The sequence below is a fragment of the Agelaius phoeniceus genome, chromosome 8 (genome assembly GCF_051311805.1).
Source record: "Agelaius phoeniceus isolate bAgePho1 chromosome 8, bAgePho1.hap1, whole genome shotgun sequence".
In the NCBI taxonomy this organism is placed as follows: Eukaryota; Metazoa; Chordata; class Aves; order Passeriformes; family Icteridae; genus Agelaius; species Agelaius phoeniceus.
The window spans coordinates 27,018,019-27,041,661 of NC_135272.1; the positions used below are offsets into that span (position 1 = coordinate 27,018,019).

The following is a 23,643-nucleotide window of genomic DNA, read 5'->3' on the forward strand; positions in this document are numbered from 1 at the left end:
GAGGAGAGGATACAATTTTCCCTGCCTGTGTTAAGACAGCTTCAGCAAGGAGATTGAGTGTCTCCAAGCTGGGGCACAGAGGCTGCTGGTGTGGCCTAAGCATCCCCCAGGGAGCAGGACTCAGCTTTTGTCCTTGTAAAGAGGCTCAAGCTGAAAAATGGCAGTGGTGCTGTTGGAAACAGAGCTAGATTGTCTGAGCAAGCAGGGTGGCATTGAGGAATGGAGCAGAGGCCAATGGAGACAGTGTGGGAGACATGACCAGCAGCATGGGGTGAGGAGCACAGAGGGATTTCTGCACCCCCAGATGTTCTTGTTTATAAATCATAGATGGAGATGATGGCTCTGGGGCTCCATCCTTGGGACAGTGGGGTGTTCTCAGTCAGCCCCACTCCTGGGTCCACTTAGCCAGGCTAAAATAGTGCTTTGGAGGAGCCCCTCTGGGAGTTACAAATGCCAAAAATGTGTCTCTTTCACAAGTTTCTAAGAAGCTTCTATTGCTCTGTTTTGAGGAGAAGGTAAAAAATAAAGGAATTAGTAAGCAAAAAATTTGCATGTTTGCAGGAGAGCTGGAGACAGAACCCACTGAAGTGACTTGGTGTGTGCCATCTCTCCTGTTTTGCCTGAGAGAACACCAAAGCAGGCCAGGGTGATTAAACAGTGGGTGGGGAATGCTGTTAGAGGAAAGCTGGCAGCTCTCAAAAGGTCATGCATGGAGAAGAACTTAGGAAGTTTGATAAATTTTGGAAGCATTACTGAAAAAACAAAGTAAAGCAAACCAAAGAGATCCTGAGAAGCAATTTCAGAAGTGTTTAAATCTGTCAATAAACTATCTTTTACACTTTCCAGAGCAGAAAGACACCCAGAAAAACAACTGCAGAAAACCAACATTTTAAAAATTTTTGTATCTGTGTGTACAACAGAAAGTTTGGGAAAATTTTCTGGAGGATCTGTCTAAAATGCCACTGTTGTTAGCAAGAGACAGGTGATAAATAGCAGAATGGAGCAGCATGACATCACCAGGCTGGGTGTGTGGTGAGCTAGGCTGTCTTGCTGCCCTTGGGAAACCAGACTTTCCTAAAACTTCTGGGTAGGGAGTTACAGCCTGAAAACTCAAGTCAGAACCTGGAAAAAGAGCACAAACTGTAATAAAGAGCAGATTATATGGTGGTATGGTCCCTGAGAAAGAGTTTGCAGTGGTTGGGTCTCAGGGGTGGCTGCAGTGAGGATGCTGTGAAAGACCAAATTGATACTGTCTGCTCAGATTCCTGGAGAAAACTGGGAAAAATCCCTTTCAGAGTTTCTTTGAGACAAACTTTGCACCCAGGGGGTGGCAGGAGTGATCTTTGCATGGGTAAATAACTGACTAAAAAAAGGGAGAGTAGGAATAGGAGTGGTTCTTGTCACACGAGGCAGTTCCCACTGGCATGGCACAAGGTCTTTGCATGGACCTGTGTCACCAGCTGTGGGTGCAGAGCTGAACAAGCAGCCATGCTGCCTGCTGTCCCTGAGCTGCCTGGGGAGATGGTGAATGCACTATGGAGTGGGAGAGAGGGAGAGATGCAGCTTGGAAGGGCTTCAGTGATGGGGTGACAGGTAAATCTGTGTGCACAAATGCAAAGTGTTGTGTTTGGGGGTCCCCAGGGAACTGTTGCCTTTCGTTCCAGGGAGTGAGGTGGATTGAAACAGAGTGAGTGCCATATCTGTGAGCCCACCACTGAGGGCTTCAAAGTCCATGGAAGAAAGATCCCAACTAGAGGGATAGATGGGGAGGCGATTCTGGGAAATGACTGCCAAGTGTGACCTGCGGTGCCCTTCCCTGGGCGTCTGCAGCGTGTGCTGCTTCCTCCTGGTCCTTGGCCTCAGAGGGGCAGGACACAGGGCTGGATGTGTTTTAGCTCCAGCCTGGCGTGGCTCCTTTTAGTGTGTGCAAGCTGGAGTACTGCCAGGCTCCAAAAACCAGCAGCCGCCTGTGTCCTCCTTTGTGTCTGTCCTGGCACGCCCAGGGCTTGGTTTCCCATGCCTTAAGGTATTTATAGCTCTGTTTGTGCTCAGGCTGGGGTCTGGCTGACTCACATTAATACTCCAGGAGTTCATTGCTGCTGCACACCCCAGCACCTGAGGAATCAGGAAAACAGCCATGATGGGGCTGCTGGTCCTGGGGGCTGGAGTGCAGCCTCCTGCACACTTAATTCCCCTCCCCTGCCCTGCTTTCCCTGCCTGCAGCACTCCACACCTCACCAGCAGGCGGGGTGCACCATGCACACTTGTTCAGATGTCACCTCCCCAGACTGCTGCCACCAGCATCCTGTGCAGATGGCGGGCTGGTCAGAGGGCAGGGTGCCAAATCCCATTCCTTAGTATATGCCTGAAGAGGCTGTGAGGGAGCCCAGTTCCTGCAGAGACTTGGGGGGTCCTGGGTCCAACATGGAGTGGACAGGGAGATGTGTCATTACATTCCAGCAGAAACATACCAGGGTGTGTCCTGGTGTGACCAGGTGTCAGCACTGCCCTCGGGTGTGAGTGCCCTCAGGGGGTGACTGCTGTGCAATCTGTGCCTCCTCCTCCTCTGCAGCCCACCTCTTCCCAGTGAAGGCCACACAGTCTGTGAATGTTGCCGAGGTGGCCACCTTTTCTGCCAGGATCCTCAAGAGGAAGGAGACAGATGTTATGTGGAAAAGAAATGGCAAGTAGTTCCAAGAGCACACAGACACAGGGCTGGAGCTGCTCCCAGCTGGTGCCTGGCACTGGCCCTGTGGGCATGGGAGGTCATAGATAACCCTCTGTCCCCTTGCAGGCACCTACTACCAAACCACGGACCGGGGCGAGGTGCAGGATGACCTCGTCGTCCTGACACTCCCCAATGTCAGTGTCAATGAAAACGGTGTCTACAGTGCCGCATTCATGGGGGACAGCCCTCTGTGGAGTGCCTTCTACCGCCTCATCGTGAGAGGTGAGCAGGGCCCTGGCTGCCTGGGACTGGGGACAGCCTTACCCTGCCCTGTGGCAGGTGGCACCCTGGCCCTCTCTGCTCTCTCTGCAGCCTGCCCTGCGAAGAAATGGGGACCATCCTGTGACAAGGACTGTCCCGACTGTCTGAACGGCGGCATCTGCCACGACCACGTTGGAGAATGCATCTGCCCTCCAGGGTTCATGGGCACCCGCTGTGAGAGAGGTGGGTTCCACCTGCCCAGCACTGGGTGCTGTGCCCAGGGCATATGTGGGGGAATCTCTTGCACCCCTAGACCTGAGCACTGTGTCTAGAAATGCCCTGTTCATCCCCAGCTCCTCCCCACCCTCAGTGCCCTCTGTGGCTGGACCAGCCACATGGGTCCCGTGTCTCCTCGAGGTGGTGATACGGGGCTGGGGGCACCCGAGCCAGCTCTGTGCCACCCACAAGCAGTAAGTGCATGGATGAATGGTGGGTGAGAGCAGACCATGCTTCTTTTTCCAGCCTGCCAGGAAGGCCAGTTTGGCCGCAACTGCCAGGAGACATGCCAGAGAGCCCAGGGCTGCCGGGGGCTGAGCTTCTGCCTTCTCGACCCCTATGGCTGCTCCTGTGCCTCGGGCTGGAGTGGCTCCCGCTGCGACCAAGGTACAGGGACATGGGTGTCCACCAGCTCTCGCCCAGCTGGGCTTCCTCCAGGGCCTGGCTGCTCTCCAGCAGCACCTCTGCAACCCTCTCCACATCTGAGGGTCAACACAGGCTGAGCAGTACAGCTGCCTGCATCAGCTGCTTGCTGTCTCTATGGTCCTGTGCCATGGCCAGGGGTAGCAGTGAGCTCTTCTTTTCCCACAGCCTGTCCCTCAGGATTCTACGGCCCTGACTGTGCCCTGGAGTGCACCTGCCAAAATGGAGGCAGCTGTAACCGCTTCAGTGGCTGTGTCTGCCCCGCAGGCTGGCATGGGCAGCACTGTGAGAAGTCAGGTGAGATTGGCACGGGGCTGTGGCAGGTTTCCATCCCCCACCCTCTAGTGGGTGCTGGCTCTTTCCTCATCAGTGGCTGGGAGGGCCACTGGCTATTGGCCACTAACGCCAGCTGGTTCAGCAGGACCCCTTGGCTGTGGAATTAGACTCCAAGTCTGTAGAAACCAGGACATTGCAAGGGCAACATCTGGTCTGGATCCCAGCATTATCTGTGCTGAGAGTGTTGCTGAGCTCAGCATGTGGGGTGGGGATCAGGGCTGCGCCACAGCATCCATCACCTTTCCCTTGGCACCACAGTCTGGCCGCATCTGGGTCCAAGAAAAGGTGCCAGGTTTTCTTGTAGGGGAGGAGCAGGGTCAGCCCTAATGTTGATTTCTGTGTACCAGACCGGTTCCCCCAGATCATCCAGCTGGCCTCAGAGCTGGAGTTCAACCTGGGCTCAGAGCCCATCATCAGCTGTGTGGCCATTGGCAACCCACTGCCCACCAGGGACAGCGTGGAGCTGCGCAAGGCTGACGGCACTGTGCTCAAGGTACTGCCCCATGCCCTTGCCCCACCACCATCTCCATGTTCACAGCTCCCTCAAGAGTACCTGCAGCTGCTGGGCAGCTTGAGACTCATGGGGGCTGAGCCAGGGGCAGAGTGGAGGGACTGACAGCACCCTCTGTGCCACAGGTCATCAAAACCATCATCGAGCCGAAGCAGATCACCTGCGAGTTTGAGGTGCGGCACCTGACAAAGGCAGACACAGGGCTCTGGGAGTGCCGGGTCTCCACAACGGGGGGCCAGGACAGCCGTAAAGTCAAGGTCAATATCCGAGGTGAGGAAAGTGTGGTGGCATGAGCAGGACAAGCCAGGGTTGCTGCAGGTGTCTGTCAGCATGGTGTGGCGATACAACCCCTGCGCCTCCCATCGTCGGCTACAGTGCCAGCAGACAGGTTTGGGTGATTATAAAAGACTCTCCTGACAAAGCTGGAAGGAGCCAAGAGGTGGCAGATATATCCATGCTCTGCTCCTTGTTGCTCCCAGTCCCACCAGTGTCATTCCCTTCTTCCCCCCAAGTGCCACCAGTGCCCTTGAGCGCCCCCCGGCTTTTGGCCAAGCAGAGTCGCCAGCTCGTGGTGTCACCTGTGGACAGCTTCTCTGGTGATGGACCCATCACCTCCATCAAGCTCTTCTACAAGCCCAAGGATGACAATTCAGCATGGTCATCCATTGTGGGTATGTGCCTACAGGGCTGGGGAACCTGTGTGTGGGAGGGTGAGATCTGGGGTGGGCAGATGTCTCCATACCAGGCCCCCTGTGGTGATGCTGAGGAGGATGCCAGTGTCAGGGCAGGCTGTGGATGATGGGCATGGTTTTGACATGTTTTCTTGACCAACAGTCGACAACAGCGAGAACATCACCCTCATGAACCTCCGGCCAGTCACCGCCTACATTGTCAAGGCGCAGCTGAGCCGGCCAGGGGCTGGTGGGGAGGGCAGCAAGGGTCCCGAAGCCATCATGGTGACTGACTGCCTCGGTGAGCCTCCATCTCCTTGGCCCTGGCCCTGACCCTGCACAGCACAGAGCCTGAAAGGTCTCACAGCTGATGTGCCGTGAGATTTTGCTGCCTTTTTGTTTACAGAGCCCACAGTCAAACCTGTGATTGAAGGCTGGTCCATAGAAGAGAAAAATATGCTTCATGTCAACTGGAAGTTGCCAAGCAACCATGAGCCAGCACATGGGTTCATTGTCCACCTCTTTGACTCTGCAAGGCGGTTGGTCTCTGAGAAAAACATCACATCCATCTCTGTGCTCTCTGCCCGCATCGGGGGCTTGGAGTTTAACAAGGAGTACAGGCTGGAGGTGCTGGTGTACCACTGCACCAGCCTGGGGCCACCCTCTGACCCCTATAAGGTCATGATCAACAGTAAAGGTGAGTCCAGTGGAATGCTGGGAACTGTAACAGGGAATTGCAATGATAAATCAGTTATAATTGTAACAGCAACCATCCCCAGGTCTGGCTGCTTCTTATCCCAGCTGTTAGGGGAAAATGGGCCCTCCTTTCCCCACTAGACCCTGCAGTCTCCAGCACCAAGGAGCTGAGAAACATCCTAAGCTGAATGTGACATTCAGGTCATCATGAGTGATGCTCACAAACAGATCTGTTCTCTACACCCTGCTCAAACCTGTCTATACTTGCAGCCTTTACAATACCCTGTAGCAACTAGTTCCTCTATATCATTATACTCTGCATGAAAAAAATATTTCCCTTTTGGTTTGCTTTAACCCTGCTGCCAGGTAATTTTGCTGTGGTCACTAGGGCTTGGGGAGCCCTGCAGTCCCACCTATGGGCACACACACACAGAGCTCCTGGAGCAGGTGGAAGACCATGCAGAGATGGAGCACCAGCCTGACCAAGCTTTCTGGCAACCAAGGAAGGCATGCATGAGGCCTTTGGGGGGGCTTAGCACCATACAGTACACATTGAGAGGACTGATAGGCATCAGGCTTGAGGGATGACAGGTTTCCTCTGCTCTCTGCTTGTATGAGCTTTGTATGATTTTGAAATTTGGGGTTAGGGATGTGGGCAGGCAGGAGGGGGGGCTCAGAGGAGGTGGTGGATAGGCAGTATGTGACGGAGGCCTAAAGAAATAAAATGTCACAAGAGCTAGTCAATACACAGGCATTTAGACCTCAGATGGTGTGGCTGGAATATTTGGGAGTCCTGCTTCACTGTGGTACATGGAGAGCACCTCCACCTCCTCCAAGCAGGGGCCAGGGATCCCTGAAGATCCCTCAAAGCTGACCTTGCTCTGGTTGCCATTGCCATCCACAGGGTCCAATCCTAGCAGCAGCACTGAGCCCCAGCAGCACGAGGAGCCCCATTCTGGGCCTGACACTCTTCTCTCTTGGTCCCAGGGCCCTCCTCCCCGCAGCTGCTCTCAGCAGAGCCCGTGTCTGACACCGCAGTCAGGCTCTCCTGGCAGGTGCCCGAGTACCCCAACGGGGGCATCACCAAGTACATCGTGGAGCTGCAGCAGGTGGGAGGCACCAGTGAACCGCAGTGGATTGACACCGACAGCGGCGCCGAGACCACCAAGATCATTGGGGGCCTCAATTCCAGCACCAGCTACCAGTTTCGTGTCCGTGCCAACTCCCATGTGCCAGGGGAATGGAGCCTGCCCGTGAAAGCCAAGACCCTCGGGGATGGTGAGAGGGGTGTCCCAGCAGGCAGAGGGCTCACAGCTCTGCTGCAGCTTGGGCTCAGATTCTGATCAGCAAAGAATGATTGGGGTGCTTGTGGCAACCTTTGAGCGTGGCTCTGAAGCAGCAGCCCAAGATCAAAACTCTTGGTGTCTTAAGAAAACCTGCTCCTCCTAGTTCTACAGGGGCAGGGGTGGCATGATGACATCATGGCTCCTACAGAGTGACTCTGCCTTGGGCAGCGGGGGATGTGAATCAAGGGGCTGGGGGAGCAGAGCAGAGCCAGCATGGGAGGAGATCATGGCTTGACCCAAAGCTGGTTGGAGGTCCAGAAACCAGTGGTTCAGTGTCAGGAGCTGGGCGGTGACACTTCCCCCTCTGTGCCACTGTGGCACCAAGAGCTCTGGATGTGGTTATGGTGTCTTCATTGGGGATCTTGGTGCTGGGAGAGGGCTGCTGTCATGGTGGTTGGCCACTAGTGCAGGCCAGGCAGGGCTTGACCATGGACCACAACCCTCCATCCCTCCTTTTGGCAGGAGTGCTGAGCGTCCCGCCCAGCCTGGGCAGCCAGGGCACTGAGCAGGCGGGAACAGACCAGCAGCTGCTCTTGGCCATTGTTGGCTCTGTGTCCGTCACTTGCTTCACCATCCTCTTTGCTCTCCTGGCACTTTTCCTCATCAAGAAGAACTTTTTCCACCGGCGCCGCACCTTTACCTACCAGTCTGGCTCGGTGAGTGCCGCCTGCCCCGCCAGGACCGTGTCCCCTGCTCCCCAGGTCCCAGCCCGATCCAGGTCACGTTCCATAGCCTCCAGCCCGGATGCAGCCAGACCTCACTTCCACACGGAGAGGGTGCGGAGCCCACCCTTGCCCATGACTCCTGTCCTGCTGGGACTGCCGCATGGGCGGGCAGGTGCCCGGTGCCTCTAACCTCACCTGCTTCCATCTGCCAGGGGGAAGAGACCATCCTACAGTTCAACTCAGGGACCCTGACCCTCACACGCCGGCCCAAGCCGCAGCCTGAGCCCCTCAGCTACCCCATCCTGGAGTGGGAAGACATCAAGTTTGAGGACATGATCGGGGAGGGCAATTTTGGGCAGGTAATCAGGGCCATGATCAAAAAGGACGGCCTGAAAATGAATGCAGCCATCAAGATGCTCAAAGGTGAGTGTTGGGGGAAGGAGGCAGGGTGGGCTGACTGCTGCAGCTGTGTCCTGGGCCATGCTTGTGCTGGGGAGCATCAGGACTCTTTTGCAGAGAAGCAGAGGAAAGGCTCCTGTTGTAGCCTGAGGTGTTCATCCCTTCTTTGCTTCCAGAGTTTGCTTCAGAGAATGACCATCGGGACTTTGCCGGGGAGCTGGAGGTGCTGTGCAAACTGGGCCATCACCCCAACATCATCAACTTGCTGGGTGCCTGTGAGAACAAGGGTGAGAGCTGTCCCATTCTACCCTGTCCCACAACCTCTGCCCTTGACTCCTCTATTCCTTTCTGCTGGGGAGAGCCCCAGTAGCCCAACCTCCTCCTTCCCCCCAGGCTATCTGTACATTGCCATTGAGTATGCTCCATATGGAAACCTCCTCGACTTCCTCCGCAAAAGCCGAGTCTTGGAGACAGACCCAGCCTTTGCCAAGGAGCACGGCACTGCCTCCACCCTCACATCCCAGCAGCTCCTCCAGTTTGCTTCAGATGTGGCCAAGGGGATGCAGTACCTGAGTGAGAAGCAGGTAATCCCAGCAAGCCCCTCAGATCACCCTCTCCTTGAGGCCTGGGGGTTCCCCACGGAGGCATGAGGTCCCTGGGACCAGCAGGAGGGAGCATGTAGCTCCTGCTAACTGCTCTTCCTTTTCAGTTCATTCACAGGGACCTGGCAGCAAGAAACATTCTGGTGGGAGAAAACCTGGCCTCCAAAATTGCCGACTTTGGCCTCTCCAGAGGGGAGGAGGTCTATGTGAAGAAGACAATGGTGAGCCAGGAGTGAAACATCCCCATGGGGCCTGCACCAGTGTGGTGGGCAGGATGCCCACCATTGGTGTGACCGACCCACCATGGTAAGACTGGCTGGATCACAGCTGTCTTCCCCCCAGGAGGCACTCCTCCAGCCCTGATGGTGGCTCTCTCTTTCCCCAGGGCCGTTTGCCAGTTCGCTGGATGGCCATCGAGTCCCTCAACTACAGCGTGTACACCACCAAGAGCGATGTGTAAGTGCTGCAGGCAGGGGCACCGGGCTGGGGCATGGCTGTGGCCGCCTCCACCCCCTCTGGTGCAGTCACAGAGGCAATGCTATTGCTCTGGATGCTGCAAGGGCAGGAGGTGATGCTGGTGCATCTTCCTGAGGAGCTGCTGGCTCAGCCCAACCCCTGGCTGCCTGTTCCACCCTGGGCTTTGCCCTGTGCCCATCAGCGAGGCACAGCTGGGCACTCTGTCACAGCCTTGGCTCCTCTCCTTTCAGGTGGTCATTTGGTGTCCTGCTCTGGGAGATTGTCAGCTTGGGTAAGGCTCTTCCCTGTCCCCTGCCTTCACTCAGGTCCCTGTAGGTCTGGTTATCCTGGGGCCCTGGGGGGAACACCCTAGGGACTGTCACCTCCTCAGGCTCTGGGTGTCTCTGGCTGCAGGGGGAACACCGTACTGCGGGATGACGTGTGCCGAGCTCTATGAGAAGCTGCCGCAGGGATACCGCATGGAGAAGCCGCGTAACTGCGACGACGAGGTGTAAGTGGACAGAGCCTGGGCTGGTGGTGGCACCCACGTAACCTAACCCCACTGCCCCACAGGGCTCGCACCACCTTCCAGTAGCTTCTGCCTGGTTGCCTCTGCATTGTGGCTGAGGAATGGGCTGGGGTCCCACACCCAAACACCTTTCCTCGGCTTTAGTTTCCTGCCTGCTTCCCCCATCTCCCACAAGGAGCTTTTCCGTCCCGTCTCCTCATGTGCTCACTGAGCCGCCCACGACTCTCCGCCCCCAGGTACGAGCTGATGCGGCAGTGCTGGCGGGACCGCCCCTACGAGCGCCCTCCCTTCGCCCAGATCTCCATGCAGCTCATCCGCATGCTGGAGGCCAGGAAGGTGAGTGGTGGTAGCAGAACCATGTATGGGGGTTAACTCCACCATCACTTTTTGGGTGCAGGGAGACAACAGGGCACAGTGCCCGTGAGCATGCTAGTGGGGACAGGAGATAGATGTGGACATGCTCACAACCGGCTCCTAACTGGGGTTCCCCCACAGGCCTACGTGAACATGGCCCTGTTTGAGAACTTCACCTACGCGGGGATTGATGCCACCGCCGAGGAGGCGTGAGGCTGCGCTGGCCCCAGCCTGCTGGAACAGTGCTGTGGGGACAAGGGGCTGCTCATCCTCTCCAGGGCCAAGCAGCCAAATGGCAGTGCCCCTTCTCAAGAGTGCCTTCCCTGCAGCAGGACTGTGCCATCCCCTCCCTGGCATGGTGCCAGCCACTAAGAGCCCCACACTGTTGGGACATGCTGGGGTGGCCCCCAAGGACAAGCAGCAGCAGGGTGCTGGCAGCAGAGCAGGCAGGAGAGGGCCTCCCTCAGAAGCCAGGGTACTGCCTAAGCCCATGGACACAAATGCTCAAGCTTTGGGTGAGAGGAGGAAGCAGCAATACAACTGCAGCCCTCAGCATGCTCTGAGCCTGAAATGGTGCCAGGGGTTGTGAGCAGCGCTGCTGGCATGGGATGGGGCCACCTTGCTGGGTGCAAAAAGACAATGATGGCTGTGCACAGCATTCAGCTCTGCAGTGGCCCTTTGGAGATGTCAGCTCTGCCTTATGGACAATAAAGATCATGCAACAGCTGGGTCCAGAGGAGTGTTGGTGGGGACCCACCTCTGCCCCACTGATGGGGAACAGGATCTGCTGCTGTGGTGGGCACTCCTCAGAATCCTGTTCCCACTGGGGTCCTGTGATAATCTCCAGGAATGTCCGAGCATTCCCAGACAAGTCCCGGGTCTCATCATGGTATGGAGATGGGTTTTCTTAGGATCCAACTGGGATCTTTTCCCACATACACAATTTAAGATTTGGTCTTGTCCCCAAACGGATATGGAGAACAGACTATGTCCTTCCTATGCACAGCTGCCTCTTGCATGCTTAAAAATTGTTCCTGCAGCTTCCCCTCAGCTGGTTGGTCTTTAAAGGATGGCCCTGCTCCTCCAGCTGGGTCCTGTGCTCTTTGGTGTGAACTGCAGCTCTGCCCCATCCCTGAGGTCCCCAGTGAATCAGTGATGGGGACTGGCCCTCACAAACAGCCTGATACATACCACTTCTTCTGCACCCTCTCTGCTGGGGACAGTGTCTGGGGCAGTGTCACCAGTCCTGCTTACACCTAGGTCTTCTTTTTTTGACAAAATTTGTCTGTGGCAAGTTGGGGCTGGCACAGCTCTTCCCTCAGTGCCTCTAGTGCTGTCCTCAGCTGCTGGGCTTGGAGAAGCAAACCTGGCCTTGGTGCACAGGGGACACGTGCAAGTGGCTCCTTGTGCCCTGGCTGGTGCTCCCTGGGCTGTGCAATAGAGCTGTGCCCTGGCAGGGTGGGAGACACTCCAGCACCAGAAGTAATGCACTGGTTGAGCATGACTGTGGCCCTGCTCCTGCACCACCAGCACTAGCACCTCTGAGGGCTTTGCCCCCTGTGCCTGCAGCTCTGCTCCCAGCACAGCCACAGAGACAGTGCTGCTGGCAGAGCAGACCTGGAGTACACCGGTGCCAGGTGGCACAGGACACCATGGAGGCAGATCAGCTGTGCCACATCCTGTGCTCCCATGTGGCAGCAGCCCCAACAGCCTGCCCTGCCCCACACAGGGGCCTCCCTAGTTTCTTGGGGGTTGTTTTTCTTCCTACCCCATCCTCCCAGCATGCCAGTAGCCACAAGGGCAGGAACATGCCGCCTATCTGATAGGAGCAGTCTCTCTTGGCACTGCGGCCAGCGGCAGAGGGGCTGTGGCCTTGTGGTTTCAGGCACAGGGAAGTGCTGGTGATGGGGTGGGGGGAGCCCCCAGCCAGGCTTCCTGAGCTGCACAGCCACCACTTCCCAGATAAAGGTATTGCCTGGAGGAGCCGCAGCAGCTCCCAGGATACCGGGAAGGGACGAGTGCGGCACGCGTGGCTCCGGCACACAGGTTGCAGGATGGCAGCCTGCCTGTGCCAGGGCTGGCAGCTCTCACTGCTCCCTGCCATTCTGCTCAGCCTCCGCAGCCCACCATCAGCCCCTGAGCCAGTGACATCCCAAGGTAGGTCCTTGGGGCTATTTTCTCCCCCAAAGGATGGGCCAGAGAGCAGCTAGAATGTCAGGTGTGGGCAGCGAGCACCTCACAGCAGCCAAAATCTATGGGATTGGGAAAGGGGCATTCCAGGAGGGTGTGCAGGGAGTGTTCCAGGAGGGTGAGCAATGGAGTGCACTTCTCACCAGTGGGACACCCTGAGATGCTTGGAGTAAAGGAACATCTATGTTCTTTGCAAGCAGAGCTTGGCTGCCCATGGGCTGCCCCTGAGATGGCAGCCTGGTGCTCCCAGTCCTGCTCAGGTAGCAGAGGGGCTCCTCACTCATCAGAAGTTCTCAGAGTTATGATGTGATGAGGGTTTGAACAAGACTCAAGTTAACATCTGATGGCACAGCTCTGCACCATGGGCAATGCAGTGGCACTGCCAGGCTAACCCCAGGGCTCCTGCACCAGCCTTGCTGTCATGATCTTACTCTCCTGCTGGACATCCTCATTTTAGCTGATAGCTGGCCCCAGTCTGGCTCACTTGCACCTGCCAGAGCCACTCCCCAACTTGGTCTCATTTCAGAATGAAATCATGCATTCTTTAAGCGCCTCTTTAGCCCCTTTAGAAGTTTCTGTAATACCATAAAAAGCATTAATTGAATAAAACCCTGTTGATCTCCTGCTTGTGTCTCCAGCCCCACCCCAGGTCTCTGGCCAGGACAGACTTGGGAGCACATTTTTAGTCACCCCCATAGGGACAGTGGGACAAGGGTCAGGGTTGGATTCTGCCCACAGCCTCTGCAAAAGGGCTTTGTGCCTTGAGCTCTCCACTGGCTTGGCAGCACTGCCCAAGCATGGCTGGTGGGGGATGCAGAGCTGGGCAGCTGCCCCTCCTAAGAAATGGGCTGTGCTCAGCAAAGATGCTCTGATAGCCCACAGGACCAGGGTGGGCTCCCACTGATGCCATGGGTCCCTGCCCCACCGAGCTGCTGGGACCTGGCCACTTCATCTCCTGGTGCTCAGAGATGGATGAGGCCATGGAGCCAGCATGAGGCCTGGGGTGGGGTAATGGGGGCAAAAAGAGAAGAACAGGTGGGGGGGCTGTGGCAGAGATGGGACAATGGACACGGGGAAGAAGGCAACACAGGGCTGGGAAATGAGGAACAAGGCTGGGGGGGGTCAGGGCAAGAGAAGGGACAGGGTGAGCAGGACACCAAGAATACTTGGGAGCTGTGACTTACTCTTTGCCCAGGGTGGGCTCAACTGGCAGTGCAGGGGTGTGTAGCAGAGAATGGATTTACTCAGCAAATGCAGCGGACATTGGCAGTGGGCTTGTGGGATTCCAAAGCTGGGGGCAACCCCTGGGGAAGGCAGCAAATGCTGGTAGGAAGAGGAGGAGGAAGAGGACTGGAGCAGGTCACAGGGCAGAGGGAGTGGGGGGAGTAGGGACTGCTGGAGCAATGCTGGGGACAGCAAGACCACCCCTGTGCATCACACACCTGCATCTTGGGGCTGTCCCTCTTCCACGACAACAGGGGCAGACACCCATATGTTAGCAGAGCTACCAGTGCTTCAGATAGAGATCCTGCAGGGCGTGATGCTGCAGTTTGTCCATGTAATGACAGGGAGCACAGCTTACTGAGGGGGACAGACAAACCCCAGGGGGTTTGGGTATCCCCCCTGCTCAGGATCACATGCCCCCACACCAGCCCCCCAGGCCCTTTCCCTTTCCCTGGGGTGCTGCTCCTCCTTATCTCACTTCCGTGCACCTTCCGGCATGAGCAGGGCAGGGGTGCTTCCCCCTGATCGCTGGGTCCTGAGCTCCCCCCCCCCCGACCGCAGGGCTATTTCGGGATGTTTGTTTGTCCTCAAGGACCTCGTGTACTGAGGAGGGGGCGTGGTGGGGCCGGGGGGAGCCCTGCACCAGCCAGGACCCCAGTGCAAGCCAGCAGCCAGCATGGGCGCCCTGTCCCTCCCCAGTGTGCCAAGCTGGTGGAGAGCACCCGTGCCACGGCCATGCTCAGGCTGCCCCACGTGCCTGAGGTGGAAGCAGGTGAGATGGGGATGGGTTTGTGCCCAGGGGCTCCTTCATGGCCACACTCCTCCAGACGCTGCACTGCTAGCAGGCGTGTCCGAGGACATCCTCTGTTTCTCCCGCTCCTTTGAGGACCTCACCTGCTTCTGGGACGAGGAGGAGACAACAACTGGGATGTGCCACTTCTACTACTGGTACAGCAGGTAGGACATGGTGGGGACACAGCCTCCTCCTTGCCGGACAGAGAACAGTGTGGTCAGGGTGTCTCAGCAATCTGGGCCATCCCAGTGGCTCCAAGCTGCAAGGAGAGATGGAGAGCCCACAGAAGCTATACAGCAGCCGCTGCACACCCTGCAGCAGGGCTGGGGCCTGGCTGTCCCTCAGTCCCATGGGGATGGTGCCCTGCAGTGGATTATGGCACAGGAAAGGAGCTGGTGACACCGAGGTCTCGGTGCTGTGCCCCACATTGCCTTTCCTCAAGTCTGGCTCGAGGCAGGAGGCGTGAGGTGCTGCAAGACCCCACTCTCCATTCCTCAGGGATGTGCCCACAGCGTGCGTGGTCTCCACGTGGCCCCGTGGGGCTGGTGGGAAGCGACATGTCTGCGTCTTCCCCAGCCAGGACGTGCGGCTCTTCACCCAGCTCCACCTCCGCGTCCTGGATGCCACCACAAACCTCACAAAGTACTGGCGGGAGCTCAGCGTGGATGCAGTGGGTGAGTCCCTTTCACTGGGCAATGCCCTGTGACAACAGGACAGTCCCCAGATCTGGGGATCTGGGTCCCCTGACCTTCTGCCTGCCACGGGGGCTGGCAACACCCTGAGCCCTGCATGCACAGAGGCAGCCTGGGAGAAGACTTGCATGCGTCCCCCAGCAGGACCAGGCATTGCCCGGACTGGGGCTGCTGCAGGAGGACAAACACCCTGGCATGTTCTCTGCAGGTCTCATTGCTCCCCCACTGGACATCACTGCCCACTGGGCTGGGGCTGCAGGGCAGCTCTGCGTGTCGTGGCAGCCACCACTCGCTGACTTCCCGAACTTCTTCCTCTACGAGGTGCAGTGCTGCCCTGCCAGCTCCCCAGGGATGCCCTGCAGCACCACATTGAACCCCGGTGGGCAGCACCCTGGGGACCTCTCCATGCAGTCAACTGTCAGCACCCACACGCCCAGGGCAGCCTCCCTGGCACTGGGGCAGGTACATAGAGGGGTCAGGGATTGGCAGGAGGGTTTGGGGCCTGCAGTTGCTCCTCAGCTTGGCCCCTCTCCTGCAGAGGCTTGTCCAGGCCAACACTTGGGTGGTGCTCCGGGACCTGCAGCCAGGGGTGAGGTACCACATCCAGGTGCGCAGCAAACCCGACGGTACCTCCATGGACGGCGTCTGGGGGCCCTGGTCGCAGGCTCTGGCTGCTGAGACACCCCACTCCTCTGGTGAGCAGCCATCCCCTCTGCAGGGGTGCTGGCAGGAACAGCAGGGAAGCACCCACGCCTGGGGCTGCAGGGGGTGGGGGTCCTGTTGTAGGCGAGGTGCGACTCCCAAGTTTTGGGGGCCAAGGGGAAGCAGCCCCCTCCCTGTCCTGGCTGTCCCCTGCCCAGGAGACATCGGGCTGTGCTGCAGTACCCCCGACCTGCGGCACGTGCGCTGCGAGTGGAGCTGGGACCCTGCAGAGACCCACAGCTCCCACCAGCTCTTCTACCGCCCACCTCCAAGTGGGGCTGGTACAAGGTAAGGGGCATGGCAGGCAGATGGCACTCAGGCAGCCACATCCCAGGGACCACTGTGTCCCAATATCACACAGTGGGCCCCATACCCTGCTCTGTCCTGCCCTTCCACCACCAACCTCATACGTCCTCACCACATTGCGCCTCTGACTACAAGCAGCAGTAGCTTTCCTGGGCAAGTGCAGGAGGAATGCTGACTGTGGGTATGCTTTGGTGGGACTGACTGGCTCCCCACTCTTCCCACAGAGAACATGCATGGCAACAGTGTGAGGAGGTGAGCAAGGGGGCACAGGGCACCTATGCCTGCACCTTCCAGCCCAAGGCTGGCAGTGCCATCTCCGTCCTGGTGAATGTCACCAGGACCCACATGCTGCCCACACTGAGCTACTTCAAGGAGCCCTTTTGGCTGCACCAGGCTGGTGAGTCCCAGTGCCACCACAGCCCCTGCCTGGCTCACAGGGGACACAGTGTCCCATGCCCCGTTTCACAGGAGCGACACATGCCTGTCCCCAACACCAACAGTGCTCACAGATGCCCCACAGCTTGTGCAGGCAAGAGTGTCGCAGGGCCGGCTGAGCCTGCAGTGGCTGCCGCCCCTGGAGCTGCTGGCAGAGCAGCTGGACTACCAGGTCCGCTATGCCATGGAGAACAGCCATGACTGGAAGGTAAGGCCTGCCCAGGATACCCCGAGCAGCGCTGCCCACCTCCGCTGCTGACACATGGCAGGCGCGGGGTCGGGTAAAGCGGGACCCGCCCCTTGGTGCCACCCCCCAGCAGCCATGCCTCCAGCTCGGCTCTGCCCCGCAGGTCCTGCAGGTTCCACGAGCCGCTAGGAAAGAGGTCCTGGACCTGCGGCCAGGGTCCCGCTACCACGCGCAGGTGCGGGCCCAGCCCAGCGGGCCGTGGTACCAGGGCAGCTGGAGCGCCTGGTCCGAACCCGTTGTGGTTGATGCCGTGGCTGATGCGGGTAAGGGACAGGGCTGGAGGCTGCGGCCACAGGAGCCACACGGCTGACGGCAAGAGGCGGAGAGTGCTGGAAATGGAGTGGGGAGCACGGGGCTCAGAGGTGGTGGGTCTGGGAAGGGCTACAGTTCCAGCGTTCCTCCTCCGATGCAGATGCAGGCTGGCTCATCCCCAGTGTTACGGTGGTGCCGCTGCTCTTCTCAGCAGTGCTCCTGGGGCTGCGCTGCACCTTCCCCTCCCTCTACAGGTAAAAGGCTGTGCCGGGGGCAGGCGGGGGGGGTCCAGCACCAAGTCTGGGCACCTTGCACGAGGCATTAGGGCACCTCAAGTCTGAAGGTAAATTCGATGCCCCTTCCTCCGTACCCAGCAACGTGAAGCAGAAACTCTGGCCGCCCGTTCCTGACCTGCACCGTGCTCTGGGCAGCTTCCTCCAGGAAAGCAGCAAGCACGGCCAGGTGAGGGGGCGGGCAGGGCGGTTCAGCTGCTCCCGGGGGCAGCTCGAAGGGCAGCTCCTACCGCGTCCACTCCGTGTCCCCCCAGGCCAGCGCCTTCGACAAGCAGCCGCCGGAGGAGGCCGTCCTGCCCTGCCTACTGGAGGTGCTGCCCGGCCCGCGGCGCGAGGCGGGCCCGCCGCCGGAGCACGCTGGGGGCCGCCTGTCCAGCACCGACATCGCCAACCAGTCCTACCTGCTCATGAGCGGCTGGGAGCCGCGGGCAGCCGCGACCGCCCCCATCCCGCCATAAACTCTGTTCCCTCCCCGAGCACCCGCCTGGTCCCTCCTTCTTCGCCCCGCCCCCAGCCCGGATCGCCCCGCCCTAGCAAGAACGCCCCGCCCCCGACCCCGCCCCCTTGTCGCACGCGCGGAGCGCCCCGCCCCGTCCCGCGACTCAGCCAATCGCGTTGCATCGCGCGGCCGTCGCCTGGCAGCGCGCGGCCGTTGGGTTTGAAGCGGCCAACCGGGGCCCCGTCCGCGCGCCGTTTAAAATGCTGCGGCGCAGGCGGGGCGGGCGAGCGGCGGCGGCGCGGCGGAGGTGAGCGTGCCACAGGGCCGGGAGGCGGCCTGGAGGCGCAGTCCCGAACGGGGGAGGCTGTGGTGAGGCGGGCGAGGGAAAGGGAGAATGTCGCTTATCGGAGAGAGCCCCAAAGAGCGGCTGGAAGGGGTGTCGGCTGATAGAAAGGACCCCCGAGGAGCGGAGGGAGGGTGTGTCGGCTGATGGAAAGCGTCCCAAGGAGCGGTTGGGGAGAGTGGGGGGTGTCCGCTGGTGGGGAGGAGCGGCCGGAGCGCTTGCAAGGTCCGGTGGTGGGGAGGCCGGCGGGGCCTGTCGGAGCAAGCTCAGCCCGGCCGGTGGGCACGGCTAACGCCGCCCGCCCGCAGGACCATGGCTCAGTTCCTGTTCGAGGCGGACCTGCACGGGCTGCTGAAGCTGGACACGCCGATCCCGAACGCGCCGCCTGCGCGATGGCAGCGCAAGGCCAAGGAGAGTGGCCCCGGGCCCAGCCCCGTCGGCGTGTCGCCCATGAAGCCGGCCAATCGCTCCCACAGCTCCAGCAAGACGCCGTCCAAGACACCCGGTGAGCGCCGGCTACCAGCGGCAGAGGTTGAGTGCGGGAGCCTCGCCCAGGCCGCTTGTCTGTAGCCATGGGGCTCTGGGCTCCCTGCCACGCTGCCCTACCGGCATGCTGCTCAGGCAGGAGGAGGTGGGCTGTGCTCCTGACAGCCACCCACCTCCTTCCCAGCAGGAGGGGCAGAGCTCTGAGCACTGGGGCTGGCGAGCTGCTGATCGCCCAGCTGAGCCTTGCTGGCACAGCTGCATGCTGGGACGAGTGTGGGCGGGACTGTCAGCTGACAGCTTTACATCCTGTAAGCGTTTTTGTATCTTCCCCTTATCTCTGGACTCTGGAATTGTTGCACTAGACCCAAGGAGTTGCTCCACACAGTCCCTAACCAACTTGGTGGCAGGGAGGAAAATATAAGTTAGTTGTGACTGGGTGGCATGAGATCTCAGAGTCCTACTTGTCTGGTGGGTGTGATATGAAAGAGTGCTGGGTTTGCTCTCGTGAAAGCTCTAATACAGGCTGTTAAATAGCTGTAAGACAATATTTTCATATGCGAATGCAGGTAAATCTGGATCCAAAATTCAAAGCACCCCCACAAAGGCTGGGGGGGATCGCTACATTCCCAACCGCAGCACTATGCAGATGGAGATGGCAAATTTCCTGCTAACCAAAGAGAATGACCCTGCTGAGGATTCCCCTACCAAGAAGGTGAGCATGTTGCTAAGTTACAATTACTTCAACAACCACTCCTCCTTCCTGCCCCTTTACAGAGCAGTAAACTATAGGTTCTATCGAGTGGACACATGAGACTGACAAGTCCCAGCCATCACTACTTGCAGCTCTGGGCTTCAGGAACCTAGGATGAGATTGAAGCTGTAGAGACTGCCATGCACTCTAAGCCTATGCTGCTTCTGGTAGCAAAATTTAGCTTTTGACTAATGAGGCTTTGAAATGTAGCAGGCAACAAAAACACAAAGCTGTGAGCCTATGCAAAGTGAAACTGCTGGTGGTAGCTATTCTAGGACAATGTCTCCACAGGGAACACTTCTGGAATGTTTTACACTGTACTCTGAAAATCTGTTTATGAAGCATTTGGTCGCTTTGTGGCTGTGGCTTTTCCCACTGTCAATGACACTGAATTTGCCATTGTGTGAAAATGTGAGCAGGACAATGCATGAAAGTCTGAGGAAAAACTGCTTTGACCTGGCTGTGTGTGACTGACCCTTGCAGCACAGTCAAACATCTTCAGATTCTAAGAGAAGGGGACTTAGGTGTCTATTTAAATTGCAGTGTGGGAGTTGTTTTAAATGCATTGCACTGAGGGTGATTTGTCTCTGTAGGAGCAACAGAAAGCCTGGGCAGTGAATCTGAATGGTTTTGATGTAGAAGAGGCAAAGATCCTCCGCCTCAGTGGAAAACCACAAAATGCTCCAGAAGGTATGATACAGGGTCTGTGTGAGCTGAATCAGCAGGAGAGATCAGGTCAGCGGAACAGCAACACAGAGGCTCTGTGTGGTCACAGGAGAAATCAAGTGGTTTCTGAGAGCTGTACAGGCTGGAGTCTCCTTTCTTAAGGTTCCTGAGGTCGAGGGAGGGCATAACAGTTACAGTGAATTTATTTAGGAAAGTTGCTATGACTGCCAGTTGGTCACTGCAGTTGTACTGCAGGTTCCAAACCTTCATGAAGTCTGTAAGAGCATCAAACTCTCTGCTGTGCACTTTCTAGCTTAAACTGCAACTAAATATAATGGGATTCAAAAACCCAAGTGTTTGTTAAATTTGTTTCCATGAATGAGGAAATTGTAGCTCACCCCTGTTCAGCAGTTCATACTGCCAGTGATTTTAGCGCACTGCACTCTTGTGAGCGTTTCCCTTAGGACTTTATTTTCACTCCAAGGGATTCCTAGTTGGGTGAGCAGCACTCAGCTGGGAGGAAACTAACTCAGGTTAACAAACCTGTTCCTCTGCACACAGGCTATCAGAATAACCTGAAAGTGCTCTACAGTCAGAAAATGACACCTGGATCCAGCAGGAAGAATAGCAGATATATTCCTTCAATGCCAGACCGGATCTTGGATGCACCAGAGATCCGCAATGACTACTGTAAGTAGGCTACAGGGTTGAGTGCTGGGCATCCAGAACATTCTGCACTGGATTGCTGTTCCTAGGACAGTGTAACTGGGCTGCCTGTATTATTTTATGTACCCAGGCTAGCACAGACCACTTCTGAAGTGTCCCTATGAGCCTTACAGAGCACTGTGTAGATGCCTTAGAGCAGGGTACCTGGCCCCAGCAGCTGGGCATAGTGACACTCAGAGGGCTGCCCCTCACCTGTATGTGTGTGTGTGCACATGTGCACCCACACCTGCTGCATCAGCATGGGTGAAGGGCAGGGCTCTCTAGCCGAGCGTGGTGTGACCTGCATTGCTCTTTCAAATTGTAGATCTGAATCTCATAGACTGGAGCTCCCAGAACTTCCTGGCAGTGGCTCTGGACAACTCTGTTTATCTGTGGAATCACGCTACTGGGGAGATTATCCAGCTGCTGCAGATGGAGAATCCAGATGTTTACATTTCCTCTGTGTCATGGATTAAAGAAGGAAACTACCTTGCTGTTGGCACAAGTAATGCTGAGGTTCAGGTGAATGCAGGAGTAAAACTGGAGGTGTTTTCTAAGGATTGACAGAACTGTGGGGCCTGAGGACAAATCCTTGGCTGGCAGAGGAAGGATGCCATGCACCTGACTTGTCTTCCCTAGTGTTGGGTGGAACTGCCCAGTGTGCAAGGCAGGGTTTGGTTTGGGGGTTTTCTGATACGTAGCGTTACCTTCTGTGCTATAGTCATGAGATACACATTTTCACTGTTCCCTTACTGAGAAAGCTGAATGCCAGAGCCTGTGCAGCGAGGTTCCTAGGGCATAGAAACAGGATTTGGTTACTTCTGAAGAACTTTTTGCTTTGCCTCTCTAGCTATGGGACATTCAGCAGCAGAAACGTCTCCGAAACATGACCAGCCATTGTGCCCGTGTGGGAACCCTCAGCTGGAACAGCTACATCCTCTCCAGGTAAAGCAGAGAGTCAAGGGCAGTTTCCAGTTGTTGCAAACTCCTATCCCTCAATCTATGTGTGGCATGGGTTAGGGATGGCAGAGAGAAGTTTGTCCTGGCTTGGGATTCTTACTCAGCCTTATCTGTTGGGGCTGTGAGGAGAAGGCCTCTTTCCTGTATTGCAATTTGTGCTGAAGTTTTAAAGAGCTTGTGTGGGTGTTTCACTCACACCAACAGACCAGTGTTGCTGGTAACACTGGTTGAAACCCAGTGGCAGGTATAGCAGTCTTGCAACAACAAAAATGGATTTGGGTGAATGAAAATGTGCAGCCTGACCCTGCAAGCCTTCTCTTCTCTCTGCAGTGGTGCACGGACTGGGCACATCCATCACCATGATGTCCGAGTGGCTGAGCATCACGTGGCCACCCTTGCTGGCCACACACAGGAGGTGTGCGGACTCAAATGGTCTCTAGATGGCCGCTACCTGGCCAGTGGTGGCAATGACAATCTGGTGAATGTCTGGCCATGCACCCAAGGTGGGGGTGGAGACTTTGCTCCTGTACAGACCTTCACTCAGCACCAGGGTGCTGTCAAGGTGAGCACAGAGCTGCCACGGGCAGATATGTGTGTGCAAGGCAGGCATGCAGCACTGGCTGGGTGCAGGTTGCCTCTTGTATGTCTTAAAATGAACTCTCCTCTCTCAGGCTGTGGCGTGGTGCCCATGGCAGATGAATGTTCTAGCCACTGGAGGTGGCACTAGTGACAGACATATCCGCATCTGGAACGTGTGCTCTGGCGCCTGCCTCAGTACTGTTGATGCCCATTCCCAGGTGAGAGATGAACATCAGCCTGGAGACAAACACCTTCTGGCAGCACACCTACACAGAGCTGCTGGCTCCTCAGGCCCACAGGCACAGGGAAGGAGGGGGACCATGCTCGCTTCCAAGTGGTGAGCATCAGCACAAGCATCTTGTCTCACCTGTGTTACTGGCTCTTTGCAGGTCTGTTCTATCCTGTGGTCAACAAACTACAAGGAGTTCATTTCAGGCCATGGCTTTGCACAGAATCAGCTGGTTATATGGAAGTATCCAACAATGACCAAGGTTGCAGAGCTGCAAGGTAGGTGGACAGAGCCTGGGTGGGGGGGGCCTGTTAGAGGTTGAAGACAGCTGCACTCCTTGGTTTGAGCCTGCAGCATCTCTGATGCAGGACGGTATCCAGGCCCATGCTGCTAGGAGTAAAGCATGCCCACGGGGCTGTGGAAGAGATACCATTGCTCCAAGTGTATGCTTGGGGTCTGAAATCATGCACAGCCAGTGGGAGGGACAGCTAGGCAAGCTGGCAGGGCTCATGGGAGCATACAGGAGCATGTGCTGATCAGCTCAGCCCTGACTGCACACTCCTTCTCCTCCTCAGGGCATACTGCTAGAATCTTGAACCTGACCATGAGCCCTGATGGTACAACAGTGGCCTCAGCAGCTGCTGATGAAACACTGCGCCTCTGGCGCTGTTTTGAGATGGACCCCATAAAGAAGAAGGAGAAAGAGAAGGCAAACAGTGCCAAAAGCAGTATTATTCACCAGAGCATCCGCTGAGAGCACAGGGTTGTTGTGGGGAGGGGGATATTTGGTTTACACGCTGTACAGTATTTTAAATGTTAATAAACTGCTTAACTTGACTTTTTCTTAATGGAGTCTGATGGAAGAAAAAGCCATGGCTCCTAAACCCAAGTCCTTCTCCCTGAGGCTGGGGATCTGGGCAAGGGGTGGAGATGTAGGTCTTAAGGGCTAGTTTACAGGCCCTTGAGCCTCACACAGCGCTGAAGGATGCTGGGCAAGGGCTGTACTTCTGTTTCTGTCCTAGCAAAGACAGATATGTCACCTGCCCCATCTAGATGCTGACTACAAGTACAGCAGCTCCACCACAGGCTCAACTGAAAGCACAGCATGGCTGTGGCCTCAGTTAGTGTTGTCCTGGCCTCTCTCACAACCACAGACCT

The 23,643-nt window shown here is 57.2% G+C and overlaps 3 protein-coding genes across 13 annotated transcripts in view; all 3 read left to right on the forward strand.

Annotated features, from left to right (window-relative positions):
• TIE1 (tyrosine kinase with immunoglobulin like and EGF like domains 1) overlaps window positions 1–10,917 on the forward strand; it is a 25,005-nt gene extending 14,088 nt beyond the window's left edge. For 2 of the 3 annotated variants that reach the window (XM_077182386.1, XM_077182385.1), the window contains exons 3-23: window positions 2,573–2,683; window positions 2,795–2,950; window positions 3,041–3,172; window positions 3,452–3,592; window positions 3,797–3,925; window positions 4,312–4,457; window positions 4,601–4,745; window positions 4,988–5,146; window positions 5,310–5,447; window positions 5,553–5,843; window positions 6,830–7,120; window positions 7,651–7,964; window positions 8,066–8,276; window positions 8,429–8,539; window positions 8,646–8,836; window positions 8,962–9,075; window positions 9,240–9,310; window positions 9,562–9,602; window positions 9,725–9,821; window positions 10,076–10,175; window positions 10,335–10,917. In XM_077182386.1, coding sequence (XP_077038501.1) covers window positions 2,573–2,683; window positions 2,795–2,950; window positions 3,041–3,172; window positions 3,452–3,592; window positions 3,797–3,925; window positions 4,312–4,457; window positions 4,601–4,745; window positions 4,988–5,146; window positions 5,310–5,447; window positions 5,553–5,843; window positions 6,830–7,120; window positions 7,651–7,964; window positions 8,066–8,276; window positions 8,429–8,539; window positions 8,646–8,836; window positions 8,962–9,075; window positions 9,240–9,310; window positions 9,562–9,602; window positions 9,725–9,821; window positions 10,076–10,175; window positions 10,335–10,406 — 3,161 coding nt within the window. In that variant the 3' untranslated portion in view covers window positions 10,407–10,917. The remainder of the gene's footprint in view (window positions 1–2,572; window positions 2,684–2,794; window positions 2,951–3,040; window positions 3,173–3,451; window positions 3,593–3,796; window positions 3,926–4,311; window positions 4,458–4,600; window positions 4,746–4,987; window positions 5,147–5,309; window positions 5,448–5,552; window positions 5,844–6,829; window positions 7,121–7,650; window positions 7,965–8,065; window positions 8,277–8,428; window positions 8,540–8,645; window positions 8,837–8,961; window positions 9,076–9,239; window positions 9,311–9,561; window positions 9,603–9,724; window positions 9,822–10,075; window positions 10,176–10,334) is intronic. The other variant, XM_077182387.1, reaches the window with a different exon arrangement.
• A 141-nt stretch (window positions 10,918–11,058) lies between these two features.
• Window positions 11,059–17,803, forward strand: MPL (MPL proto-oncogene, thrombopoietin receptor). Of its 7 annotated transcripts, XM_054638044.2 has the most exons (13): window positions 11,059–12,350; window positions 14,200–14,379; window positions 14,453–14,564; window positions 14,899–15,074; window positions 15,301–15,554; window positions 15,631–15,787; window positions 15,953–16,082; window positions 16,325–16,497; window positions 16,601–16,743; window positions 16,886–17,045; window positions 17,195–17,288; window positions 17,409–17,496; window positions 17,582–17,803. In XM_054638044.2, exons 1-13 carry the CDS (start codon window positions 12,098–12,100, stop codon window positions 17,783–17,785), a joined length of 2,124 nt encoding a protein of 707 aa, XP_054494019.2. In that variant the 5' UTR covers window positions 11,059–12,097; the 3' UTR covers window positions 17,786–17,803. The 7 variants fall into 7 exon arrangements, with proteins under 7 accessions (XP_054494019.2, XP_077038503.1, XP_054494020.2 ...); XM_077182388.1 differs by having other exon boundaries at window positions 15,631–16,082; XM_054638045.2 differs by lacking the exon at window positions 14,200–14,379 and having other exon boundaries at window positions 14,435–14,564.
• Window positions 17,804–17,824: 21 nt separating this feature from the next.
• CDC20 (cell division cycle 20) lies at window positions 17,825–23,322 on the forward strand. Of its 3 annotated transcripts, none has more exons than XM_054638051.2 (11): window positions 17,825–18,073; window positions 18,418–18,614; window positions 19,162–19,307; window positions 19,940–20,036; window positions 20,574–20,702; window positions 21,043–21,239; window positions 21,568–21,662; window positions 22,008–22,239; window positions 22,349–22,474; window positions 22,646–22,763; window positions 23,061–23,322. In XM_054638051.2, exons 1-11 carry the CDS (start codon window positions 18,027–18,029, stop codon window positions 23,237–23,239), a joined length of 1,563 nt encoding a protein of 520 aa, XP_054494026.1. In that variant the 5' UTR covers window positions 17,825–18,026; the 3' UTR covers window positions 23,240–23,322. The 3 variants fall into 3 exon arrangements, with proteins under 3 accessions (XP_054494026.1, XP_054494028.1, XP_054494027.1); XM_054638053.2 differs by lacking the exon at window positions 17,825–18,073 and adding an exon at window positions 18,780–18,903 and having other exon boundaries at window positions 18,527–18,614; XM_054638052.2 differs by lacking the exon at window positions 17,825–18,073 and adding an exon at window positions 18,783–18,903 and having other exon boundaries at window positions 18,531–18,614.
• The last annotated feature ends 321 nt before the right edge of the window (window positions 23,323–23,643 follow it).